The following is a 26,821-nucleotide window of genomic DNA, read 5'->3' on the forward strand; positions in this document are numbered from 1 at the left end:
CCATGAATGTTTAAAGTGGTGTGATACTACTTTAACTGCAGGATGCAGATGGGGGGGGGGGAGAGAAGAAATAATAAATTAATACACAGCCATATTTTCATTTAATTGTGAAAGATTTTAACCATCATTTTGCAGGCATATTTCATGCCCTTTTTAGAGATGCATAATGGACGCAGGTGGCGCTGTGGGCTAAACCACAGAGCCTAGGGCTTGCCGATCAGAAGGTCGGTGGTTTGAATCCCTGTGACGGGGTGAGCTCCCATTGCTCGGTCCCTGCTCCTGCCAACCTAGCATTTCGAAAGCACGTCAATGTGCAAGTAAATAAATAGGTACCACTCTGGCGGGAAGGTAAACGGTGTTTCCGTGCGCTGCTCTGGTTAGCCAGAAGCGGCTTAGTCATGCTGGCCACATGACCCGGAAGCTGTACGTTGGCTCCCTTGGCCAATAAAGCAAGATGAGCGCTGCAACCCCAGAGTCGGTCAAGACTGGACCTAATGGTCAGGGGTCCCTTTACCCTTTACCTTTAATGGTTTCAGAGATATGTTTGATTAAGTGGCATATAAATATTGCTAAATGAATACATAAATGTTGACACACTAACATTCTTCATTTCAAAGATTTCCAAATCTTAAAAAGCAAAGAAGATTGAAGTTTATGTTCAATACGCTCCGTCACCAGGAGGATTAAGCTGCTATTTTGGGGGGAAATTAAATTGGCAGTTTCACTATTTAAAGAAGTTTTCCAAGCTGCCCCCCTCCTTAATATTTCTGTGCAATGGTGTTCCGTCCAAATGTAGATAATGTGAACGATTAGAAGCTCAGTTGTGACAGGGAAATTATTCCATTTTTTAAAAAAGCAGCTGCCTCTTGTTTTCTGACCTTTGTTGTTTTGCCCCTTAAAAATCAATCTGGATTTTCCTTTCCAGGAGAACGTTCATTTTTGGCTGAAAATGTGTGGAAAATTCAAAGAGCAGCACTGCAGCTAACGAATACGCAAGACATACAGAAGAAATCTGCTGTTGTTTTGCTCACAGGAGGGGAATGAACAAGGAAATCTCCCGCGATGCAGAGATAACGTTGGGAAACAAACGTCCCAGGTCAGTAGCTATCAAATGAAAATTTATTAGTTGCTCTAATAAACAGTGGCTGTAAAAATGCAAAGAGGGAGTCCCTTTGATTTTCAATTCTCTCTCTCTCTCTCTCTCTCTCTCTCTCGTTTTTTGGCTGTTCATACCCCCTGCCAAAAGACACCGACTTTGTCAAATGGAATGCGGCTGAGTAAATTGAAGTGATTAAATTTCCCCTTTCTGAAATAAAGTCTGGGGGCATTTGTGTCTGACTAATCCAGAAAGTCTGTCGAAGTCTGTCTTTCTTTAACGGGGGGGGGGGGGCACGGCGACACGGGGGCAAGGGTGAACGAGCGGCTCGCCGGCAGGGACACGGTTAATTCCCTGACTCCACCCCGATAATTTGGAAGGGCTTTACATTGAACCTGATTTCCGAGTCATGGCAGAAGTTCAGCTTGAGCAGCGCAAGGCAGACCAGCAGCTCTCCGCAGAGGGGAAGTCTGTAGCTCTCCAGAGAAGGAACTTTGCAGGGTTTTGCTCCCTTTGGCCTGGGAGTGCTGCCCGTGAGACAGGTGAGGAGGACAACTGCCACTTCTAAGAGTGCCCTGGATCTGCCACCGAAGCTTCTTCTGTGCCATGGTTCTTGGGACCGGCCGCTGAACTCCTGCCATCTTCCCTGATGCCACCATAGAGAGGCCACATTTGGTGACCAGCTGGTGCCACGACCCACCTCACGGGGGATGCTGTGAACCGTGCTTTTGTCCCCATCATTTTCTCTTCCCCCCACTTTTTTCTTTTATCCCACTCCCCTCCAAAAAGAGAAAGGGAGAGAGAGAGCTGTTTTCCCTCCTTTTGCTCAATCTGCGCTTGGCAGCAGGAGAACTGTCAGCCGCCTGAATGATCTGATTCTTCCCTTGCGCCAATTTATTCCTGGCCAGATGCAGTGGATTCTGTTCCTGTTGCTGTTATTCGTAAACTCCATGGAAATGCTCGCTCAAGCCAGGAGGAAGAAACGAGGTAGGGGTCGCGTCCGCTCGGTCATTCAGTTTCGCCTCCAGAGCCGCGCAGGGCTCTGCGCTTATTCGCACCACACGGTGCCAGCACAGGTCAATTTCGGTGCCGAGCCGGTCTTGCGAATGCTGCGACAGGTGTTCGCAATTTGCCTTCCGTTGTGCTCGATCCCAAACTGCTCTGGAAAAATCTCTTTTTTAAAATTTAATTTTAAATTTTATAAGAACAAGTAAATACACAGATACCCCCACTATCCCCTATCCATGCTCTCCCCAAGAGCAGAGAGTTTATGGGAAAACATTTCTCCAGAGCTGTAACTGGGAGTCCAGAGGACGCCACTTCGTGGAACTCTCAGTCGAGAAAGGCTTTCACTTTTTTGCTCAATTTTTCAGACAAAGCTATTGTCCGTGCTTTCTTATTGCCACAAGGAGATTTGCATGTATTCACGACTCTTCCAGATTGTGGCTATAAGCTGCTATTTATAGGGAAATGATCAATTTCTTAGAAGGTCAATGCCCTCACCTTGAGATATTGTCAATAATGCTAGTCTGGAAATATTTTTTCAAGGCAGGGCAAGAATTGTTCGGGATGCATGTTCAAGATTAAGTCAGGCACAAGGCTTTAGGTATGAACCAGCTGGTCCTGTGTTTGATTCAAAAGACCAGACAAGACAGAAATCCCCCTATCACACCCATCCCAGTTCTTGCCCCCTATCCAGATAGCTCTGGATAGGATAGAGTGGGAAGGAGGGGACATGAGTGTCACCCCGAGACCCAGTAAGCGAATCAGGGCAGGGAGCGAGGTGAGGCGTTAAGAGGTCAGAGACATTTTCTTTCAAGGTGTTATAATAGAGGCCTCTCTGATGGTTCATCATCACTTGTCCTCACCCATCTTTTGTGCCCTGCTTTCATCTGCAATCAAATAGGTCGTGCAGGTTGGCAGGCACTCCAAAACCCTGAAGAACCTGTTAGTGGAACTGATCGTGGGATAGGTGGGCACACCAGCCAGGCCTAGCTGATGGGCATGAGGCATGCCGTATTCTCGCCTTCCTCCGTCTCCCGGGGGCTCCCCAGAGATGTAAAATCCCAGCTCCTGGGCTCAAATCTGAATGTTGCCCATTCTGAGCTGAGCATTGCTCCATCTGAAGCATTTGCAGGGTAGATTCTGCTCTGGAAAAGGTGCTGTAAAAAGAAAAAAAAATCAGCTTGCGTTCTCCCAGACCAGGTGCATCACCTGAAAAACCACACTTGTGTAACTGGGTATCTCTCGTTCCCAAACGATGAAGTTATCTAGGGTGTGTGTGTGTGTGTGTGTGTGTGTGTGCATGTGTGTGTGAACAGGTGGACAAAATCAGGTATCGCACAGGATGGAAGTGAAAAGCAAATGGCAAATGGTGGGTGGCAAACCTAAAAACAGAGGGTTGAAAAGGACGCAGAAAAGGGTGATTTCAGAATCATAGAATTGTTGGAAGGAACTCAAAGGGCCATCTAGTCATCTAGTCTAACCCCTTGCAATCACAGCTAAGAGAGTTGGAGACCTAGACCCGAGGAGAGTTAAAATCACATGGGGCTTTTTAATTGAGAGAGGATATGATCAGGGTGTTGAGAAAGCACACAGTTGCCTTTCTTTCGTTGGTAGTATAATTTCTTCTTGTGGCCACTTGCTAAAAGAAATTCACTGGCAGGTGGCTCAAACAGAACCAAGAAAGGACTTCATGAAAACGCACAGTTAGCTTATGGAACTCGCTGCCACAAGAAGTGGTGATGCGAGCCACCTACTCAGGTGGTTTGAAAAAAGGATTGGCTCCGCTTGTGAAGGGTAGGGCTATCCAGTAATACCAGTTGCCCCGCTTGTGAGCTTTGTAGAGGTTCCTGGCTGTCCCCTGTTGGAAACTGGATACTGGGTGAGATGGACCAGCCTCGGTCTGATTCAGCAGGGCTTGCTTTCATTGGTTCCCGCAGAATCCTATGGAAATATCCTGAAGGAAATGATACCCAATGTTATACTCTGTAGATGTCAGAGGGGATAGCTTCCTCGATGGAAGATTTATGTTCCTGCTGAGGTACTTTGGTGTTAAATCAGACACCTGAGGTGCTCCTGGAAAATACAGACAATGGGCAGGAGTTAAAGGGATACTGTGAATAGTTTGGGATAAGCATTGCTGTCTCCCTGGACAGAAAGATTGGCATAGAGGACACCCGTATGGTGTGTGATCTCTTTCCATACACTGCAAAATGGTGCAATAGAATCATCTTGAGCATAAAGGGAAGGAAAAAGTAATTCAATGCCTATTGATGATGAGAGACTGATGATATTAGGAGGAATCATAGAAGGAAACAGATGCCAAATGCTAAAAGAAATTAGTATACCAGAAGTAATTGCAAGGGGTGTGTGTGTTATTTGTTCATTTAAATTCATTACATTTATTCCCTTCCTTTCCTGCAAGGAACTCAAGGCCTTGCGTAGTTCTCCTCCTCCCCGTTTCAGCCTCACAACAACCTTGTGAGGTAGGACAAGCTGAGAGGCCTGAGAGGCAGTCAACAGCCCAATGAACTTCGCTTGGCCGACTGGGAATTTGAACCCCGGTTCTCCTCTCCCAGGTCTGAGTTCAACACTCAGTACACCACCACTGGATCTCTAAAGTGCAGATACATTTATCAAATTCATGGAATCACAGATGCATTTAGTGAGTCAGGTAGGGACTGAGAGAGATGCTCTCTTATGGCTGCCAGGTGGTTTGAGATGCCCTTCTCACCTGTGAGGCTGGGTTTCCGATGGGGGATTTGGTTAAGTCATACTTAAGTCCACTGAAACCAATGGATTTAAGTCAAGCTGGTGGAACTCAATGGGTCTACTCTGATTTGGTCAGATACAGCCCAATGTGAATATTGTTTCCAGAGGCATAGCATGGTTGGACCAGGGGGCGGGGCACACGCCCCATCAAGCATGTGTCCCAGCCCAGCTGCCCAGTCCACAAGGGAGGTGCAACACTTGTCCTGTCCCGGGCACCAGCAAGCCACGCTATGCCACTGATGGTTTCAGATAGCAATCGTCACGACCTTCTGTAATACAGCGGTACCTCGGGTTAAGTACTTAATTTGTTCTGGGGGTCCGAGCACGATTTCAGTTCTCATCCTGAAGCAAAGTTCTTAACCTGAAGCACTGTTTCTGGGTTAGTGGAGTCTGTAACCTGAAGCGTATGTAACCTGAAGCGTATGTAACCCAAGGTACCACTGTATTATTCTGCCCCAGGGAAATTTTTTGCCTCTTCAAGCTGAGCGGAGCAGAAGAGATAATGATGATGATGATAATAATAATAATAATAATAATAATAATAATACAATTTCATTTTTTCATTTTTTTCATTTTATTTATTATTCATTTTATTTATACCCCGCCAGAGCTGGGCTCAGGGTGGCTAACACCAATAAAATCACAGTAAAAACATAATAGGGGGAAGAAGAAAAAAAAACCCAATTTAAAATACAGGTTAAAATGCAATTTAAAATGCAGCCTCATTTTAAAAGTAGCCCATAGATCAAAACCAGAAGGGGAGGGAAACATAAGGGTCAGACTGAGTAAAAACCAAAGGCCAGGCGGAACAGCTCTGTCTTCCAGGCCCTGCGGAAAGATGTCAAGTCCCGCAGGGCCCTGGTCTCTTGGGACAGAGTGTTCCACCAAGTTGGGGCCAGTTCTGAAAAGGCCCTGGCCCTAGTCGAGACCAATCTAACCACCTTGCGGATTGGGACCTCCGAAGTGTTGTCATTTGTGGACCTTAAGGTCCTCTGCGGGGCATACCAGGAGAGGCAGTCCCGTAGATAGGCTGAATGGACAGTGAAATTTGCGTCGGGATTTCCCTCCAACTGCAGTTGCTGCCTGTACTGCCAAAGTACATCAGTTTGCAACGAGCCGCATGTTCTGAAGGTAGAATTGCACCCACAGCAGACACAGTCAACCAACACCCAAAACAAGAAGAACCCCATTCATGGGGGACAAAGAGACATTCAGAAAATATGCTGGAGAGCCAGTGTGGTGTAGACTTCATGATAGTGGCAAACATGGCTTTTGGAGAGGAGCAGGTGGAGAGAGTTGGTTGTCCATGGAAAAGTAAACAGACGGAAAACAAAAGGGATACAGCAGAGCATATGAGATACTGGAGAACTGGACGGATTTGGCGGGTTTTATAAGAACCGGATGGGTTTTGTGCCGTCTGAAAGGTTTGAGCAATACTTGGCATTCAGCGTACGGAAAAAACCATCCTCTCATTAGAGCTGCTTAGGCGCTGTCATGCTCACAGCACGGGGCATGCAAGGCTTTGGCTGGCCCACTGCTGGGCAAAAGCTGTCCAGGTCTGAATGGCATTGTCCGGTCCGGGAGCTAAGTCCTTTTGCCCCATATTCCCCCTCCCCAGTAGCAAAAAAGGACAGGTTTCCCTGTTGGAAATCATCTCATTGGAAAAAGCGTCTGCAGAAATATTGCAAAGGCCTCAGTTTGCCAGTGATCCGGAGATTCCCAGACGATTCATGATATTGTTATTGACAATGCAGCACTTTTGAGGCAGGGCTTTCCATGTGATAATAATAATAATAATAATAATAATAATAATAATAATAATAATAATTTATTTATACCCCACCCATCTGGGCAGCATCCAACAAAACACTAAACTACAATAACCTATTAAACATTCAAAGCTTCCCTAAACAGGGCTGCCTTCAGATGTCTTCTAAAAGTTTGGTAAAAGTTATGGCTTATAATGTGAGGATGAAGTTGTTTGTGGGATCTTTGAAACATGGGGACCTAGCCAGATGCACTGGTTTTATAATTCCCCGTGGCTGTGTACACGCCATATGTTTAAAGGACATTTCACTCCCCAAAGAACTTTGGGAACTGTAGTTTGTGCCCCACAGAACTAGAACTCCCAGCATCTGTCAGGGAACTGCCATCGGAGCCAGAGGCGGAGGGAAGGCTCCGGAGGGATGCCGGAGAGGGTCCCAGTAGGGCGAGAGGCAGCCCATCTGCTGGGGAAGGAAATCAGCGTAGCACCAGTGGAGAAGGGGGGCAGATGGGGGAATCGGCGAGGGGGCTCCAGGACTCCTCGCCGGAGACCAGCGGGGAGAGCACGGGTACTCTGCTGCCCACACCCTCCCTGCGCAGAAGACTTCCGCGCAGGGAGAGTAGGAGGAGACTTGGCGTCAAAGAACTTCTTTGCTGGAAGAAGTTCAAGAAACGCCCACTGACGGATTCTGCCAGCGACTGAGACAGCCACGGGTGAAAGGCTGTCCAGACAGAAAGGGTTCACCCAGGTAACCCAGCCAGGAGTGGCGGTAACTTATGCACGAGCAACCCCTAGAAACATTACAGCATCCTTAAACAAACTATAGATCCTAGGATTCCTGAGGGGGTGTGTGCTTTAAATGTATTGTGTGTAAGCAGCTAGGTGTGTAGGAGCCAGGGGCATTGTTGGGTAGCTGAAGAGCTCAAGGTTCGGATCTGCAGCACGAAGGTGCCTAAATGTATACAGGACCTCCAGGCATGGGCTGGAGGAAGAAATTCACTTCAGGTCACATTCTGATGCAAACCTACCTAATAGACAGTTTTCAAAACCGTATGTGGACCAACACACGGCTATCCTTTGAAATGTACATTTCCAACCCCCCAAAAAATCTGGGTACAAAAAAATGGATACACTAGGAAAAAGCATTTCTAAAAATGCATATAATTAAGAACAACCACAATTACTATATTAATAAGACTGGATATAAACATGCATTATATTGGGAGAAACTGCATGGGAAAATGTGTACGTTAGGAAGAGCAGCACACTAAAAGGCTGCTGAATTTTTGTGAGGACTTTCAGAATAAATACCCAGATGGTGAACTGTTGTGAAAACGTCAGCTTAGGGGTGGAATAATGAGAAAGTGAGAGAAACTGAAGACAAGCGATTCCTCCAACCCATTCTGTAAGCAAACTTTATTATTATTATTATTATTATTATTATTATTAAAGTTTTTAAAGAGTAGGGAAGTAATAGGAGATCTGGGGCACAGCAGGAAAGACTTGGAGCTCTGGACCCCGGTCCATCCCTGGCTGTGCCAAAGATAAAAAATGCCTTGTGGCTCTGGTGCAATGCAGTGAGGCCTGGCAAGTGGCGCACAGGGCCGAGGGTGGACAGTTATGGGATGCTTTGGTGCCTAGTGCCGCCCACACACGCCATTCTGAAAGGGAAAGAGAGGCTTGTTCGTCAATCTACTAGAACGCAGGCACATGGCAGTGAGGGCAAAGCAAAGTGGTCAATTTTCAGTTTCCTTCAGTCTCTCATTTCTCCAGTCCTCCATTCAGTCCTCCTCTTTCCAACATCAGCCTGTAATTTTTTTCTTTTTTAAAAGAAGTCTGCATGGAAATTTAGCAGCTTTTTAGTGCTGCTGATAACGCACATTTTTCTATGCGCTGTTGCCTAAGGGACCCATGCTTGCAAACCAATGTTCCCTAATCCCAAGCAGTTTTGCATGGTATCTTCCCTATTATATGTGTTTCTCTGCACGCTTTACCCTGGTTTGTGCATTTTTGAGCACATTACTTGGCTGGCGAAACACATTACACAATACGGACAAGGGCGGATTTTGATGTGCAGCTATGTTTGGGTTTGCACATTGCTTTCAAAAGTGCAAATTAAATGCAAACTGGGTCAAATTTCTCCTGCCCCTCCCCATCCTGATTGTTAGCCCAGAGTTAAAGAATCCTGGCTGGGTGGTAGCCTGGAATTTTGGGGATGAAAGTACACTGGGAGCAGCTCATTCTACATTTCTGATCACATTCTGTCCATCCTCAAAGTAGCTGTTGAAACTTGGCCCTTAATCTACCCATTTCACAGATGGAGAGCCAAACCACTCAAGCCTGCTGATGACTTAACTGGCATCTGAACCTGAGATTCCCCTGCTATCACCTGCGTGGTCTTTCTTCTCAGTTTCTGTTCTGCACCTCTGGGTGGGTGCGGCCAAGCGCTAGATGCTTGAACCAGAGCAGGCTCCAGGCCAGGCACTTAAGCCGAAAAAATGCAGGCCTCGAATTCGAGTGGCGACAATTCCAGATGCAAAATACTTTCAGTAAAACCCTGGCTTTCTCAGAATTCCTGCATGTGAGGGATGAAAGAGGTGGCAGGCAGGCTGGTTTGGGGGCCGGAGTGGAGGCTGTGGGTCAGAAACCTCTGGCTCAGCTCCGGTTACAAAACAAAGACACCTGTTTGCGAAACAGACGCTTCCAGGAGCTGGAGGGGACTGGATGAAGGGAGGAGAAGGAATGCATCCAGAGACATAAGCAGAGAAGGAGCCTGGGCAGTCTAGTGGCTAGAGCATTTCATTAAGACCTGGGAGACCAGGGTTCACTGAAGCCACGAACATCGAACTATCAGTGCTGAATGAATGTCAGATCGTAGCAGAAACTGTCTTTGTGTGTGCGCAAGGGATTCTGAACTCTCTCCCTGCGGGCTGGGGATTATTGGAAATATTAGGTATTTTTGTTGTTGTTTAGTCATCTAGTCATGTCCGACTCTTCGTGACCCCATGGACCAGAGCACGCCAGGCACTCCAGTCTTCCACTGCCTCCCGCAGTTTGGTCAAACTCATGCTGGTAGCTTCAAGAACATTGTCCCACCATCTTGTCCTCCGTCGTCCCCTTCTCCTTGTGCCCTCCATCTTTCCCAACATCAGGGTCTTTTCCAGGGAGTCTTTTCTTCTCATGGCCAAAGTATTGGAGCCTCAGCTTCACGATCTGTCCTTCCAGTGAGTTAAGTATTAGTAGTCTCAAATAATTTTTGGTGGTCTGTAGCAGTGGCATGCGGTTCAGATCCCCGTGATGGGGTACGCTCCCGTTGCTCGTCCCTGCTCCTGCCAATCTAGCAGTTTGAAAGCACGTCAAAGTGCAAGTAGATAAATAGGTACCGCTCCAGAGAGAAGGTAAAGGGCGTTTCCGTGCGCTGCTTTGGTTTGCCAGAAGCGGCTTAGTCCTGCTGGCCACATGACCCAGAAGCTGTACATCGGCTCCCTCAGCCAGTAAAGCGAGATGAGCGCCGCAACCCCAGAGACGGCCACGACTGGACCTAATGGTCAGGGGTCCCTTTACCTTTATCTTTAGAGCTGGATCAGGGAGCTGATTTTTCGTAAATTCTGTGATCTGCTGAAGTGCGGAAAGTATGTCCATCACTAGAGCAACAAATTGATACAATCTGAACTTGGACTTTGAGCAAGATTTGGTATGCAAAAGGGATAGCATGAAGGCTCAGATCCAGCTTCTCATCTGGACTCTGTGGCTTGATTTGCTTTCCTTCCGTCAGAGAAATTACTGAAACTATTAGAACTATGGAGTGAAAATTGAAATGCGTGTGAGAAGGGCTGAGCAAGTGCAGGCTGGAATTTGAAGGCTGTGTTTGCAAGGAAACTATGAGGGAAGGACGAAGAAGGATGATAGCCGGACCTTGTTATTATATGGTTACCAGATTTTTTTCAAGGAATCCGGGGACACTTTTTTGGGGGGGGGGGTTCATGCTTTATTTTAGCAAAGGGTTGCCCAGAATTCTGAACCCACCTTGGAGGTGACACCTGGGGCAGCCACACCCACAGAACCCACCTTGCTCCGTCTCTGGTCTGTAGCCTGCCCTTGTAGTGGAAAGAGAGGAAGAGAAAAAAGAAGGTTCATTTTTTCATATGTGGTGGGAATGTAAGAAGGTAAAGGGTTTCTGGGAAATGATATATAATGAATTGAAAAAAGATGTTTAAATACACGTTTGTTAAAAAAACCAGAAGCCTTTTTGTTAGGAATAACAGGAAGAGAGATAAATAGAAGTGATTATAAACTTTTTCAGTACGCAGTAACAGCGGCAAGAACATTAATGGCCCAAAAATGGAAACAAGAGGAATTACCGACCTTGAATGAGTGGAGAATGAAACTTATGGACTATGCAGAACTGGATAAAATGACTGGAAAAATCAGATACCAGAAAGATCACAAATTCATCGAGGACTGGGGAAAGTTTACGGATTATCTGAAAACTATATGTGACGAACAAACAATGCTAGTGGGTTTTAAGGAGGCTTTGTGATAATACAAGGTATAATGTAAAAAAGAAATAGAGATGGAAGGTTAATATTAAATTGGCAATATTACATAGAAAATGCGTGAAGATAAGAAAAATGGATGATTGAAGGAGGTGCTGGTGGAAGTTCAAAAATCAGCAAATTTGTAATCATGGTTGTATGAATTATTTGTAAAAGAAAAACTTAATAAAAATCTATATTAAAAAAAAGAGAGAGGAAGAGAAAAAACCAAATATGTTGAAATTTTCCCATCATTCCCCAAATTAATTTTGAGCCCCTTTAATCAGCTAGAATCATGATGTTTAGTTGCAGCCTCCTGTCTTGTAACTTAAAGCCATGGGTTCGAGTCCTACCTCCAGAGCAGGAGAAAACAAGCTCACTCCATCCTCCATGTGACAGCTCTTGAGATATTTGAAGATGGCTCTAATAATAATAATAATAATAATAATAATAATAATAATAATAATAAAACAATTTATTTATACCCTGCCCTCCCCGGCCAGAGCTGGGCTCAGGGCGGCTAACACCAGTAAAATTACAGTAAAAACATAATAGGGAAAAAAACAAATTTAAAATACAGGTTAAAATGCAATTTAAAATGCAGCCTCATTTTAAAAGTAACTCATAGATCAAAACCATAAGGGGAGGGAAACATAAGGGTCAGACTGAGTCCAAACCAAAGGCCAGGCGGAACAGCTCTGTCTTGTAGGCCCTGCGGAAAGATGTCAAGTCCTGCAGGGCCCTGGTCTCTTGTGACAGAGCGTTCCACCAAGTCGGGGCCAGTACCGAAAAAGCCCTGGCCCTAGTTGAGACCAATCTAACCACCTTGCGAACTAGGACCTCCAAAATGTTGTCATTTGTGGATCTTAACGTCCTCTGGGGGGCATACCATATCTCCTCTCAGTCTCCCCTTTTTCAGGCTAAACACACCCAGCTCCCTCAAGCGTTCCTCATACGGGCTTGGCTTCTAGACCCTTGATCATCTTTTTGCCCTCTTCTACACACCTTCCAGCTTGTCAACATCCTTCTTAAATTGTGGCGCTCAGAACTGGACACAGTATTCCAGGTGGGGTCTGAACAAGGCAGAATAGAGTGGGACTATGACTTCCCTTGACCTGGACACTTTGGTTGATGCAACCTAAAATAGCATCAAATAGAGATTCGTTCACTTGCATGGAGGATAAGGCCTCAAGGGGACTACTAACTACAATGGAGATGTTCCAATAATTCCGCTGTAGATCTTGGAACATCCCTTCAGACGGGAGAGCTGCTGCACTTAGATCCTGCTTGCACCTGGTGGGCCACTGTGAGAACAGGAATCAGCTGAGCTAAATGGGCCTGATCCAGCTGTACTTTTCTTGTTTGGGAGCGGGCAGTCAAATCACAAAGCTGCAGCTTTTTCTCTGACATGCTACATTTCTACATGCAATGATTCTGAGGGGTTTGGTGTGTGCATGGGGGGGGGCACATGCAGACAGTGAATCCTCCACCCCATAGACTGAGGATTGGACACAAGAAAGAAGTTAATACTGAGTTAATCTGTAGAACTCACTGACACAATATGTGGCTTTGCTGGCTTTATAAGTGGAATTAGATTATTTCAGGGAAGAGGAGATTTCTCTCCATGGCTAAATTAGCCATGATAATCACATGGAAACTCCAGAACATCAAACCTATAAAATCCAGCAGTATTTTGTTGCCAACTCACTTCCTACTTTGCAGCTGTCCACTCTTGGAAATAGGATACTGGGCCTATAAGGACTCCTGACCTGATTCTGTATGGTTCTCCTTGTGTTTGTAGAACTAGGCATGCACACGAATGTGCATGGACAAATCTGCTTATTTCACTTTCTCTCGCTTTCTAATCCTGGATTTAGTTCTCCCCATATCTGCAGCAATTCGCAATTCTTCTTCAAGAAAATCAATTTTTTAAAAAGCAAGCAATGTTATTTTCTCTAATCAATGCCTTTTGTGCAGACTTCCCAATAACGTCGGCATTTCCGTACTCATCGTTAGGTTGGGGAAGGGCGTTGTAAAATTCAGAAAAAATTAAATTCTGCAGGGTGTTTCAGCTCATGGCTGGTTTGAGAAGTGTGAATTAGTTATTATGCCTTTAAAACACAAATTTGCATTTTTACCCATACTCACTGATATCCCTTTCTTTGTCTGGAAACAAACTATGATGGGTTTGCTGCCCTCAAGTCACACTTTCTCATGAGGATATGAGACGGGCCATCTGCAGGTGATTGCAAGAGGGAGATTTCAAATGGTTCTGGTAGAAGGATAATTTTGAGGCTGAAGGACATGGCAACGAATGCAGCAGCCACACCTGTGATGCCTGGGCCTTGGGCTGGGCTGGGGAGCTCCCGTAACATGTGTACTTTCAATGCGTAGATGTGAGCCCTTTCTGAACGCCTATGTTCTTCCGTAGCTCAGTTGTACAGCAACAGTTTGGCGTGCAGAAGATTCCTGGCTCAGTCACCAAAATCTGCAGCAGCACAGTTAAACTATGGAACTCCTTCCCACTTGACGCAGTGATGGATTCCGACTACTGGCTTTGAAAAGGATTGAGCAAATTCGTGGAGATGGAGGAGGCTATCAATGGCTATCCTAGCTCCCTTCGGTCTTCTCTTTGCCAGGCTAAACATGCCCAGCTTCCTCAACTGCTCCTCCTAAGGCTTAGTCTCCAGACCCTTGATCATCTTGGTTGCCCTCCTCTGCACACATTCCAGCTTGTCAACATCCTTCTTAAATTATGGCGCCCAGAACTGGCCACAGTATTCCAGGTGATCAAGACAGAATAGTGTGGGACTATGACCTCCCTTAAGGGATGCTGGTGCTGTGGGTTAAACCACTGAGCCTAGGACTTGCCGATCAGAAGGTCAGCAGTTCGAATCCCCGCGATGGGGTGAGCTCCTGTTGCTCGGTCCCAGCTCCTGCCAACCTAGCAGTTTGAAAGTATGTCAAAGTGCAAGTAGATAAATAGGTACCGCTCCGGCGGGAAGGAAAACTGTGTTTCCATGTGCTGCTCTGGTTTCGCCAGAAGTGGCTTAGTCATGCTGGCCACATGACCTGGAAGCTGTACGCCGGCTCCCTTGGCCAGTAAAGCGAGATGAGCGCCACAACCCCAGAGTCGGTCACAACTGGACTTAATGGTCAGGGGTCCCTTTACCTTTATGACTTCCCTTGATCTGGACACTAGACTTCTGTTGATGCAGCCTAGAATAGCATTAGCCTTTTTCGCCGCTGCATCACACTGTTGACTCATGTTCAGCTTGCGGTCCACCAAGACCCCTAGATCCTTTCCGCATGTACTGTTAGTAAGCCAGGTGTTCCCCATCTTATATTTGTGCATCCTGTTCTTCTTGCCTAAGTGCAGAACCTTAAATTTGAAATTCATTTTGTTAAGGTCATTTTGAATCCCGATTCTGTCTTCTGCGACATTGGCTACCCCTGCCAGTTTGGTGTCATCTGCATCACCTCAATTCCTTCATCCAAGTCGTTCACTCTCTTTTCTTCAAAGAAGTGGGGTCACTTTTAGAGGAATTACTTAAGAGTTTAGACCTCATGCAGGTTCGTGGCTCCACGCAGTGCAGTAGTATTAGTATTGGTAGTAATAATAATAATAAAAAAATTATTTATACCCCACCCTCCCCGACCATAGCCGGGCTCAGGGTGGCTAACACCAATAAAATCACAGTAAAAACTTAATGGGGGGGGGAGAGGAGGGGAGCCCAATTTAAAATACAGGAAAAAATGCAATTTAAAATGCAGCCTTATTTTAAAAGTAGCCCATGGATCAAAACTGTAAGGGGAGGGAAACATAAGGGTCAGACTGAGTAAAAACCAAAGGCCAGGCGGAACAGCTCTGTCTTGCAGGCCCTGCGGAAAGATGTAAGTCCCGCAGGGCCCTGGTCTCTTGTGACAGAGTGTTCCACCAAGTTGGGGCCACTACTGAAAAGGCCCTGGCCTTAGTTGAAACCATTCTAACCTGGGACCTGGGACCTGCAACCATTCTAACCTGCAACCTGGGACCTCCAAAGTGTTGTCATTTGGGGAGGTTAAGATTCTCTGCGGGGCATACCAGGAGAGGCAGTCCCGTAGGTACGTGTGTGTAGGATCTTTCCAACATTGCCTAGTAACCCATTATTTGATACCCAATTAACTCACTCAAGCATCGACACCATTAAGGCTATCATTAGACTTGCAGAAGAACAGCCAGCTGAAAACATTGAAACCAAATGTAGAAAAGAAGGCCATAGTTGAGTGGGGGGACATCTGTTCTGCATGCAGAACGTAGGAGCCAAGTCCTAGGGGCTGTGTGGGCTTCAGCCCCCATAATAAAATATTGGAGGGGCTGGGCCCCCCAAAGTTTATGGGCATTCCCATTCAACTGGTGTGTGTGCACTGTGTCATGTGATCAATTATGCAGGCGGGGCTTACCTGGGTCCCCCAAAAAATTATTCAAGTTTGCTCCCCAGGAGCAGAGGGTTCCAGGTTCAATCCCTGTCATCTACTGGTAGGCTGGAAATGTCCCCTGCCTGGAAAGCTGGAGAGCCTCTGTCCTTCCCAATAGCAAGCTAGGTGCTTGAGAATATGGAGAGGCAGTGTGGTATACTGGTTAGAGCACTGGACTAGCACATGGAAAAGACCAGGGTTCAAATCCCCACTCAGCCATGAAATTCAGCGGGTCCCCTTGGGCCATTCAGTCTCTGCGTAGCCTACCTCAAAAGGCTGTTGTGAGGATTTAATGGGGAGGAGGAAAACTGCGTTGACCACCTAGAGGTCCTTGAAGGAAACGGTGGGATATAAATGTAGAAAATGAATAAATGGAATGAATGGATAAAAATGAACTTTTGTGATCTTCTATAATCAACACAGAAAGGTAAAGGTGTCAGCAAATGCAGCCAATTTCTGCATTTCTGAAGATTTAATTTGAATTGCTGTATTCTAGCTCTGCGTTGTTGGAAACAATCTTTTATTGATTACAAAAAGCAAACGAGGCTTTGAATGGAATAACTATCTACCAGGACAGACGTGTTCTGAAATTCTTACCGCTTGGTCAGAATCCTCCAGGGTGTTAGACAGGGGCAGCAGTTCATATGCTGTGTCAAAAGAGACAACTGTCATGAGATCAAGTTTTGAGTGGGAAAGCACATTCTGTTCCCCCCAAAATGCAAGTTCACCTGTATCCTAAACCCCACTGACCTGGGGTTGATAGGCCTTGCTTCTGAGTAGACATGGTTAAGATGTGCTGCCATCCTGCAGGTTCTGATGCAATCTTGGAGCTATTTTGAAATCTACAAGTAGCTAGAGCAGTCGTTCCGCCACCCCCTGGATTCCATAAACTCACCCCTATTAAAAAATAGCAATTTGCACGACCCAATGAGGAAGATGATAACCCAATAAAATTCAAAACAGTAACGGTCAATTGCATCTTTGTTCAGAATCCAATGAAAACAGTTTAATGATTCAACAAAACACTTGATGCCAGCTTTTCAAAGTCTGATAGTCATTTACACTTCCACAGTCCCCCTGCCGCACCTTTGCCTCTTGGCGCCCCCCCCAGGTAATCCCACGACCCCCAGGGGGCGCTCCCACCCATTTTGGGAATCACAGGGCTAGATTATCGAAAGCCCAACCAGGGGGATTCTCAACCCATCATAGCCAAAAGCAGTTGGCTGGGGGCACAAGTGAGATGATGCCACTCACTCTCCTTTTGAACAGCGAGCATCAGTTCTGGTTTTGGAGAGAGGGAGGGGTGAGGCACGCAGAGGTAAGTGCGGCAGCAGGATTGGTTCTGCTGCCGTGCTTGCACCATGCCTCACCCTACGCCCCATCTCAGGAACCAGCATCCCCCCTTGCCCCACCAATAATAATAATAATAATAATAATAATAATAATAATAATAATAATAATAATAATTTTTTATTTATACCCCGCGCTTCCCAGTTCAAAAACCGGACTCAGGGCGGCTAACAACAAATTTAAAACACTTTAAAACAATTATAAAAGCAGCATAAAATGCCGTAAAAACATGAATAACAATAAAAATAAAAAATCAATAAAATAATCTCCCGTGCTAGCTGGCTGAATTGGTCCTCCTTGGGCCCGTGAGGAGGCCAGGGGAGAATTAGCTGTGGGGTCTCAGAGCGGGTGATCTTCATAAAAGGGGAGGGGGAGGGAAGAGAATGGAAATAAAAGATCAGGTGGAATAGCTCTGTCTTACAGGCCCAATGGGAGGAGGTTAAATCCTGAAGGGCCCTAGTCTCATGGGACAGAGCATCCCACCAGGTCGGAGCCATCACCTCAGTGACCACTTCTGATCGTAGGCAGCACTAAGTGTCCGAAAAATCGTGGGAGGGGGAGTCATTGAACAGCTTCCAGACGACTCCTCTTAATGCCAGGAAAGTGTCTGCCAACTCTTAGTTTGCAGATGCCCTGTGCCAAGGGAGCTGGCACGTGGCACAGATCAGAGAGAGACAAGGCGACACCAACTAACTTGCGGGGATTCTTTTTATTAAGGAAGTGAAACATATAGAGGCTCCTGAAATACTGTGCTTTTCCATGTATAAGACAAGGTTTCTTTGTTAAAAAATTATGTTAAAAATTAGTACCTTGGGTTACATACAGTGGTACCTCGGGTTACATACGCTTCAGGTTACATACGCTTCAGGTTACAGACTCCGCTAACCCAGAAATAGTACCTCGGGTTAAGAACTTTGCTTCAGGATGAGAACAGAAATTGAGCGGTGGCAGCGGGAGGCCCCATTAGCCAAAGTGGTACCTCGGGTTAAGAACAGTTTCAGGTTAAGAACGGACTTCTGGAACAAATTAAGTACTTAACCCGAGGTACCACTGTACATGGGTAGTGTATAAGGGTGATATGGGAATGGTTGCTGCAGCGAGCCGGAGATTGTCAGTGGCTATTTGGTGTGTTATTGGTGGCTGAGGCAGAGGCTGGTGTTGATTTGCTGTCGCTGCGGCACTAGGGCGGGCGATTGGTGGCTCTCCTGCTGGCGCTGGGACAGACGATAGGTGGCCTTTGTGATGTGTGTGAGTGGCAGCGTAGGTCCGGCGGGTGAGCGATTTTCGGCAACCCCCCCTAAAAAAAGCTCAACAACTCAGGGCAATCCCCCCCCATTTTCTTAATTTTGCATCCCACAAAATCAGAGGCGTCTTATACACAGGGGTATGTTATACACGGGAAAATATGGTATATTCCACTATAGCAAGCCATGTGGACCAGAGCCTTGCATTCTTGTGGGCTCTGAGCTTCAGAGGTGGATATCTGCCTTCATTTGTCTAAATATGGGCCCTGGCTTTTTCATCTAACCGGAAAAGGCTTTGTGCGTGCTTTGGTTACGTGATTCATCAGGCTGGCCAAAGGGGTGAGTCATTTTATTAGATCAAGCCCTCCATCAAAGGAGTGGTAGCAGGGAAGTGTGTGGACAGTCATGGTATGAATTGCACCTCAAAGGCGAAGGCACAGACTGGTTAAGAAACAGCAGGAAATGGACTCACACACTCCTTCTCTTCTATGTTCCAATTTCATGCCACAAAGAGAAGCCAGTAGGCTTTTGTTCTCACTCTTTAAAAAGCCAAAGTTCCCTGCGACACCTGAACTCAGAGACCTGGGATTGATCTACAGTGAGGACAAAGCATGCTGAAACTACAGTTATATCAAGCCACAGTTCCCTGGGTTTGGACGTTATGGGGAACTGCGGTTTGTTTAAAACAGGAAGTGGGTGCTTGCAGTTTCTTCCTCCAGTGTGCAAAAAAGGAAGAAAAAGGATGGGGGCAGAGTCCAAGCATGAGGTTCATTGATGTACAGGGAAAGTATAGTTTCATATTTGATCTGAATTAGACCCAGACATTTTATTTCCACCAAAAACTCAGTTTCAGCTTCATGAAGGGAAATACATTGCAACATTGGTAATTCCTGTAAAACTACTTTTTTTCTTTTTCTTTTCACACTAAGGGCCTAGAAAAGAAGGAAATGGAGGTATGTTTTTAAAAGAGAAGCTGAAAGAAAACTAGATCAAATCAAACATGACATGATGTCACAGGGAGATCCTTTGAGACGGAGCCTGAAAAAGTGACGCAGCCAGCATTTGACAAATGCAAACCATAACGTCTTATGACTCCCAGGTGCATTAGTAACGGGAGGAGAGGATTCTGACCTCTCTTGGTAGCAGCAGCCATGTCAAATAATAAAAGGTAAAGGGACCCCTGACCATTAGGTCCAGTCACGGACGACTCTGGGGTTGCGGCGCTTATCTCGCTTTATTGGCCAAGGGATCCGGCATACAGCTTCCGGGTCATGTGGCCAGCATGACGAAGCTGCTTCTGGCGAACCAGAGCAGTGCACGGAAATGCCGTTTACCTTCCCGCCGGAGCGGTACCTATTTATCTATTTGCACTTTCGACGTGCTTTCAAATTGCTAGGTTGGCAGGAGCAGGGACCGAGCAACGGGAGCTCACCCTGCCGCGGGGATTCAAACCACCGACCTTCTGATCAGCAAGTCCTAGGCTCTGTGGTTTAACCCACAGCGCCACCCGCATCCCATGTCAAATAATACCCATGTCACAAAGGAGCTTGTCAGGGTCGGGGTGCAGCCATTGTCGAAGCTGGGCTGCTTTTGCAAAGGACATTGAAAAGTTGCTGTCTAGTCCAGCTTGCCTTGGGCCACAGCTTAGCAAGAGAGTGCCTGGCCCACATATGGATGATCCCAGGTTATTTCTGGTACCCCCAGTTAAAAGGGGTCTCTGGTAGCAAGACAGGGAAACTCCTCACCTTGAGAACTTGAAGATGCACCGGCAAAGTAGACAGTTCTGGACTAGGTGCATTTGTGGTCTGACTGGGTACAGAACAACTTCCTCTGTTCGTGGGATAGGTTTCCTTCTGGAATCGCTAACCCCCACTTCCTCCAACCCAGTGCCCACAAAACTAGGCAATCCATTATTGACACAGGGCAAAGAGAGAGCCAGTGTGGTGTAGTGGTTAAGAGTGGTGGACTCGTAATCTGGTGAATCGTGTTTGATTCCCTGCCCCTCCACATGCAGCTGCTGGGTGACCTTGGGCTAGTCACACTTCTCTGAAGTCTCTCAGCCCCACTCACCTCACAGAGTGTTTGTTGTGGGGGAGGAAGGGAAAAGGAGATTGTTAGCCACTGTGAGATTCCTTCGGGTAGTGATAAAGCAGGGTATCAAATCCAAACGACTACAACTACTACTACTACTACTACTACTATTCTTCTTCTTCTTCTTCTTCTTCTTCTTCTTCTTCTTCTTCTTCTTCTTCTTCTTCTTTTTCTTCTTCTTCTTCCGGGAGCACAAGACTCTTAAACTCAGGGCTGGTGGGTGTCAGGAGCTCAGCCTACACTTGAGTAGGACCCTGGCAGGGACACATGCCCAACTGGCATGTTCTCTCCCTCCTGGTCGATCGTTTGGGAGCTTCATAAGCTTTCTTCAGCCCAGACATCGCAGCGACTGATGCCAACAGACATCGGCACACTTAGGGATCTGCAGAGTTTGCGCATCATGCGTGACAGACCTCAGCAACTCAGCATGTTGGCTAATCTACTTTATTTACATATAAACACACGCGGAGCACTGCAACATGGCTCCCTCTCTCTCTCTAGCATCAGACAGCAAAGAGAAAGAACAAAGGACAATAGTCCCACTTCACGGAACACAGTAACACAGACATCCTGTCTCCGTCACTTCCCATTCTGTGGAGTCGAAACATACACCATCATGTGATAGACAACAATGCCATGACTGCAATCACGGAGCAGGAATTCTAACAGTGGGTTCGAGTCCTGTATTGGGTAAAATCCTGCCTTGCTGGGGGTTGGACTAGATTACCCTCGAGGTCCCTTCCAACTGTACAATTCTATGATTCTGTGATGGTAGGAGATGCCCTGCTTATGAATCTCACGAGGAATCATATAGGGAAAGGTGGGAGGAAGTGGGTATGTTTAGCCTAGAGGAGGGAAGATTGAGAGGTGGCAATAATATCACTCTCCGTCTCTCTCCACATACCTGAAGGGCTGACCCACTGAAGGGGGGGGGAAGGCTGCTCTCCGCTGCCTCCCAGGCGACAGGACTAGATCGAAGGTGCTTACATTGCAGGAGAATAGAGTTTGGTTGAGCCTTAGTGGAAACGTCCTGACAATGGAACCAATTTCCTGGTGGGCTCTTCAAGCAGAATTCAGAGGAGCGTCTGTGGGAGATGCTCAAAGTCTAGATTTTCTTCACTGAGCAGGGGGTTAGCACACTATATGGCTTGCAAGGTCCCCTCCAACCTTCAGGTTCTATTGATTCATCTTCAGATTGCAGAGATATTGCCTTATTTTGCTCTCTGCCCTCAAGGTCCCTTCCAGCTCTCCAATTCTACGATTCCACAAGAGGTGTGAGCTTGCTTTTGCTGGGCGATCTCATTTAGATGAGGTCTGATTTGAGACAAACAAATTCTCGTCTCCTCATCGGCACAAAGAAGCCTTTCCCTTTTCCGATCTTTCATATTCGCCAGAGTTGAAAATCCCTGTTCCCAACGATAAGTTTGTGGAGAACTGCAGAATAGCCAGTGCTCTTGAAGAGAGAGGAGCAGATACCGTTCGTAGTTGTGTGTCCAAAAAGGATTTATTTTGATACTGTGCTACACTGAAAGGTTTAGATGTTTCTTTGATGGTTCCTGAATCTTCCTGCCACACTCGCCATCCTCTCATCGCACCCTTTGAGAACCACTGCTCAATTCTGATTGCGTCTACTTAAAGCTGGGCTTCTTGTTGACACACTGACGTTTCCTGGACTGATCGATCTGGAGGGGGGAAAGACCACTGAAATGAGGGAGGCTGGAACATGTGGATGATGCTGGCATTAGAAAACACCAGGGAACATTAGGAGGAACATTTTGACAGTAAAAACTGTTCAGCAGGGGAACGGTCTCCCTCAGAAGACTCTCATTCCTTGGAAGTTTTTATTTTTTTTAAATTATTTTTATTCAATTTCCATACAGGATTTAAACATACATTTTCAATATTGTCACAGATACATAATTTTGACTTCCTTCAGCTCATCCGCGAATCTTCCGTTTTCTAATCTTCTACCCGCAATTCTAAATTTAACATTGCCTTTTGATTTGATTTAAACCTATTCCCTTGTTCCCTTTTTTTACAGCGTTTCTAATATTGTTTCTTCACAAAGCTTCGTGTAAACCCACCAACGTTATTTGTGCATCACATATGCTTTTCATACAGTCCACAAATTTACTCCAGTCCTCGGTAAACTTGTGATCTCGTCGGTTTCAGACCCTTCTGGTTAATTTATCTAGTTCTGCGTAGTCCATTCCTTGGAAGTTTTTAAGCAGAAGTTGGACGGTCAGGGATTCTGTAATTGTGATTCCTTCATGTCAGGGGGTTGGACTAGATGATCCTTGGGATCCCTTCTACAGTTCTATTATTCCAGAAGCGCAGTGGTGGTGATGATGGTGGAGTTAGTAAGACCAGCCCAACGAGGACAGGGTGTGAGACATCTCCATGCAGAAACGAAAGCTGCAGATTTGGGGGAAGCATCTAGATATTTTGTTTGTTGTAGTATTCTTCTCTTAACCACATTGGCTTTGGGCACGGGAGCACGATTTGCATGTTCTGTTCCAGGCGCCAAAATGTCTTGGAATTAGGGATGAGTGGAATGGAACGGTTCCATTCCATAATTGTTCTGGGATCCTGGCTCTCTGTCGGTTCTCCTCTGCTCAAATTCAAGTCAGAAACAATGGATGTCAGGACGGAACAATTGCCATCACTATTATTATTATTTTGTTAGTAAGCTTAAATACAAATTTCAATTTCACAATTGCACTATTTGGGGGACTGGTCAGAGTGACTGAAGAAACGCAGGTTTTGTAGATGAGCCTACAACAATCTCTGAGCAGGATGAAAACCGTTCTCAGTCCTTCTTAATCCCTCAGATGGTGAGCATGATAGTCCCCAAATCACAAAAACCGCTGCCCCCTCCTCTATATCTTACCCTCCTGGTAGCAGCACAGGCCCTCTCCATTCTGTGCCTCAATCTGAGAAAGGACCCCTTTGGCCCATGCAAAATCTAGATGCATATTTCCCATCAACACCAGACAGCTGGGACTGTCAGTATGGGGACCACCAACTCTCCCCATTGGTCTTGCGGGGGCATTTTGGCCAAGTCCTCCCCACCTTCTCCTACCCCTGGTGTAATATATGTGGACTGGGTTTTGCAAGTGCCAAGGATCAGTTGACAGGGAGCATTTGCAAAGTGCTTTGCCTCCAGTGGCATAGTCTGATTTCAGACCACTTTGGGCCAAAGCAGGTCACCTTGGGTCAGGTGAATGACAGGTGGGAAGCCCCTCCCTCCTGTCAAACTGGATCCATGGGGCTTCCCAAACCTTGCTCTGAAAGATGCTTGTCTTATCCAAATCTTGGAACTGGAAGTGGGTACAGGTTCATTGCATCACCTGAATTGCCTCTCTTGGCCAGACAGGGGAATGGGCACAATTCTAGCTTCCTTTAAAGGACTGTATACTGTTGGGTAGGGATAAAGGCCAAGGATAAAATATAAAATACTTACAGACGCGAAAGATAGAGGTGGGTTTGCCCTCCCAGACCTTAAGTTGTATTATGAATCTGCCTGTTTGGTATGGATCAGGGACTGGATGAGGTTGGAAAAGCAAGAGGCATTAGAATTAGAAGGACACGATAACAGATTTGGCTGGCATGCATATTTATGGTATGGGAAAGGAAGGTTCACAGAAGTTTTATAACCCTATAATTAGGAAATCATTAATGAGCGTATGGGAGAGATACAAAGACCTGCTGGAACAAAAGACTCCTTGGTGGCCTTCAGCACATGAAGCATTACTCCTCAAACCACTTGGAAATGCATTCCGCTTACATTCTAATGTGAATCTGCCTGACTTGCTCTTCTGGAACTAGGAAGCAGATGAAAAAAAATGGCTCTCTTTGAAATTTGCAGTTTTCTGAATTTTGTGATGCATTTCAGAAGATTCAGAACAGACAAAATTTCTCAAATAGTGCATGTTGTCCTATGGAACTCACTCCCACAAGAGGGAGTGCTGACCACCAGCTTTAATGACTTTACAAGGGGATTGGAAAAAATGCATGGAGGAGAGGGCTATCAGTGACTACTAGCTAGGATGAATATCATGAAAAGTCAGTGCTATTTTTCTAGAAAAAGAGGTGCCAGAACTCACCATGAATGCCTCCCTCTTGCTCTTAGAATGGCAATGGCACCCACCTGAGAGGTGTCAGAACCGAGTTCTGCTGAGTTCTTACTGGGAAAAAAGCCCTGGGGAAAGTGTTCACAAAAATGCATGTGTTAGTGAAAGTAACTTTTAAAAATGCATCATATTAGGAAAAAATTGCTAGCAAAAATGTGTTAGAATCTTCTTGAAGGCAGATGTGGAAGTGGGACGAACAGAAATCAAAGATGTGGCTGTAGGTGATCCTGGCCACTGTGTCTTGCTTACTAACTCAATACCACAGCTGGTTTCCTATATCTCCATGTCCATGACCAGAGAGCATTGGCGAGGTCTGTTGTGTGGGTCTCCCTGTTGCCTTGTAAATAAAAATGGACACTGTCTGGGTCTGTGCATTGCAGGGGAAGACCTGCAGTGCTGAGCTCCTGTTTTTCAGGGAAGCTAGTCTGCCATTGGGGACACAGGTGGTGCTGTGGGTTAAACCACAGAGCCTAGGGCTTGCCGATCAGAAGGTCGGTGGTTCGAATCCCCGCGACGGGGTGAGCGCCCATTGTTCGGTCCCTGCTCCTGCCATCCTAGCAGTTCAAAGGCACGTCAAAGTGCAAGTAGATAAATAGGTACTGCTCCGGTGGGAAGGTAAACGGCATTTCCGTGCGCTGCTCCGGTTCGCCAGAAGCGGCTTAGTCCTGCTGGCCACATGACCCGGAAGCTGTACGCTGGCTCCCTCGGCCAATAAAGCGAGATGAGCGCCGCAACCCCAGAGTCGTCCGCGACTGGACCTAATGGTCAGGGGTCCCTTTACCTTTAGTCTACCATTATTGACTTTCTCATGGAGACCTGCTTCCAAGCAACCTCGGGCTTTCCTGGAACACCATTTCAAAGCCCAAACTTTGTTCTTTATAGTATACCATCCATGCACAGGATGCTTTACAAAAACGAAGGGACAAGTCCCTGACCCCAAAGGGCTTACACTCAAAAATCCCTGAGCTTTACAATCTCTCAGCCTGTTCCATCTGCTGCTCAGTTTTTAATGAGATTGTTTTCTTGCACGTTTTCATTGTGGATGCTTAGAATGTCAATGTTTTACTGGGCTTCCTTCCAGTAGCACCTTAAAGACCAACTATGTCAGTTCTTGGTATGAGCTTTCGTGTGCATGCACACTTCTTCAGATACCAACTTTTACTGGGCTTGTGCATTTTGACAGCTGAGGTTAATATTTTAACGTTAGTGGGATTTGCAGAGCCTTTCCTATCGGAAGAAGGGTGAGTGCCTTCACCACTTCGCTGATGGGGCACAGCCACACATGCCCTTCTGTAGATTTACTAAAGGGAAAAAGCATACCAAGAAATAAATTTCAGAGAGGGAAAGGCTAGATGCAGATGCACAAAGCATTATAACAACAACAACCAACACCCCTTGTGCTCTGTTCTGCTCCCCCTTTCTTCTTGCCCAAGGTGGCCCTGACCCTCAGAGCCAGTGAAGGTAGTTCTTGATGGCGGCCGGCTCCCCTCCTCCTCACCTGCTCTCCAGCAGATGCTATGAGCTACCCAAAGGAGGAGGCCGGCAGCAGCAGCCATGGAGAGGCCACAGGATGCTCTCTCAGGCCACTGCAGCTACAGCTGCCACTTAGGACAAGCTCATCCTTCTCCCTGAGCTCATAGGCACTGGAGCTCAGTGGCGTAGCGTGGGGGTGTAGGGAGGGCCGGCCGCACCGGGCGCAACATCTGGGGGGGCGCTCGACGCCTCCGGAGTCGCCGAAGAGCCTCGGGCGCAGGCTGTAGCAGAGCCCCATGTCTCGCGGAACGGGCTGAAGGCGTCCGGCAGGCAGCGGCTCTCAGCGCTCGCCGCGGTCCCCGCACGTCAGGGCCGCGGAGGGCGCGCCAGGCAGCCCCTCCTCGCCGCCGCCACCGCAGCCGCTGGGCCATGTTGCATTTTCCTCGCCTCTCTGCCCTCCTCCTCCTCCTCTGGGCAAGCGGCGTCGTTTGGGCAGCAGCGCCAGCGGCAACTCGCCTCAGATCACCTGACACGGACCCGCCGCCGCCGTAATATACCCCAGCCCAGGCAGCAGCAAGAAGAAGCTGGCAGCGGCGGCAGGTTAGGGGTTAGGGGCGCAAATTACTTTCCTTGCCCCAGGTTAGGGGGCGCAAATTACTTGCCTTGCCCCAGGTGCTGACAACCCATGCTACGACGCTGCTGGAGCTGGCAGGGGAAATAGGGACATTCTGCATCCAGAATCAAAGCAGAAGACGGGATGGCTCTCGTAATTCCAGGGCTGTCCCTGGGAATTAGGGGCACTTGGAGGGTTTGCTTCATGATCAGGGCTGGATTTAGGTTTGATGAGGCCCTAAGTTACTGGAGGTAATGGGGCCCTTTATATGTCCAGCTGCCCTTTGTCA

General features: G+C 46.8%; 1 protein-coding gene across 2 annotated transcripts in view; it reads left to right on the plus strand.

Annotated features, from left to right (window-relative positions):
- Nucleotides 1-1,077: 1,077 nt before the first annotated feature.
- Nucleotides 1,078-26,821, plus strand: part of RSPO4 (R-spondin 4) — a 33,940-nt gene continuing 8,196 nt past the window's right edge. Inside the window, exons 1-2 of one of the 2 annotated variants that reach the window (XM_083744750.1) lie at nt 1,078-1,096; nt 2,005-2,083. In XM_083744750.1, the coding sequence (XP_083600876.1) occupies nt 2,005-2,083 (79 nt within the window). In that variant the 5' untranslated portion in view covers nt 1,078-1,096. Of the gene's footprint in view, nt 1,097-1,521; nt 1,639-2,004; nt 2,084-26,821 lie in introns of those variants that run through there. The other variant, XM_083744749.1, reaches the window with a different exon arrangement.

Source organism: Podarcis gaigeae (assembly GCF_964106915.1).
Source record: "Podarcis gaigeae genome assembly, chromosome: 6".
In the NCBI taxonomy this organism is placed as follows: domain Eukaryota; kingdom Metazoa; phylum Chordata; class Lepidosauria; order Squamata; family Lacertidae; genus Podarcis; species Podarcis gaigeae.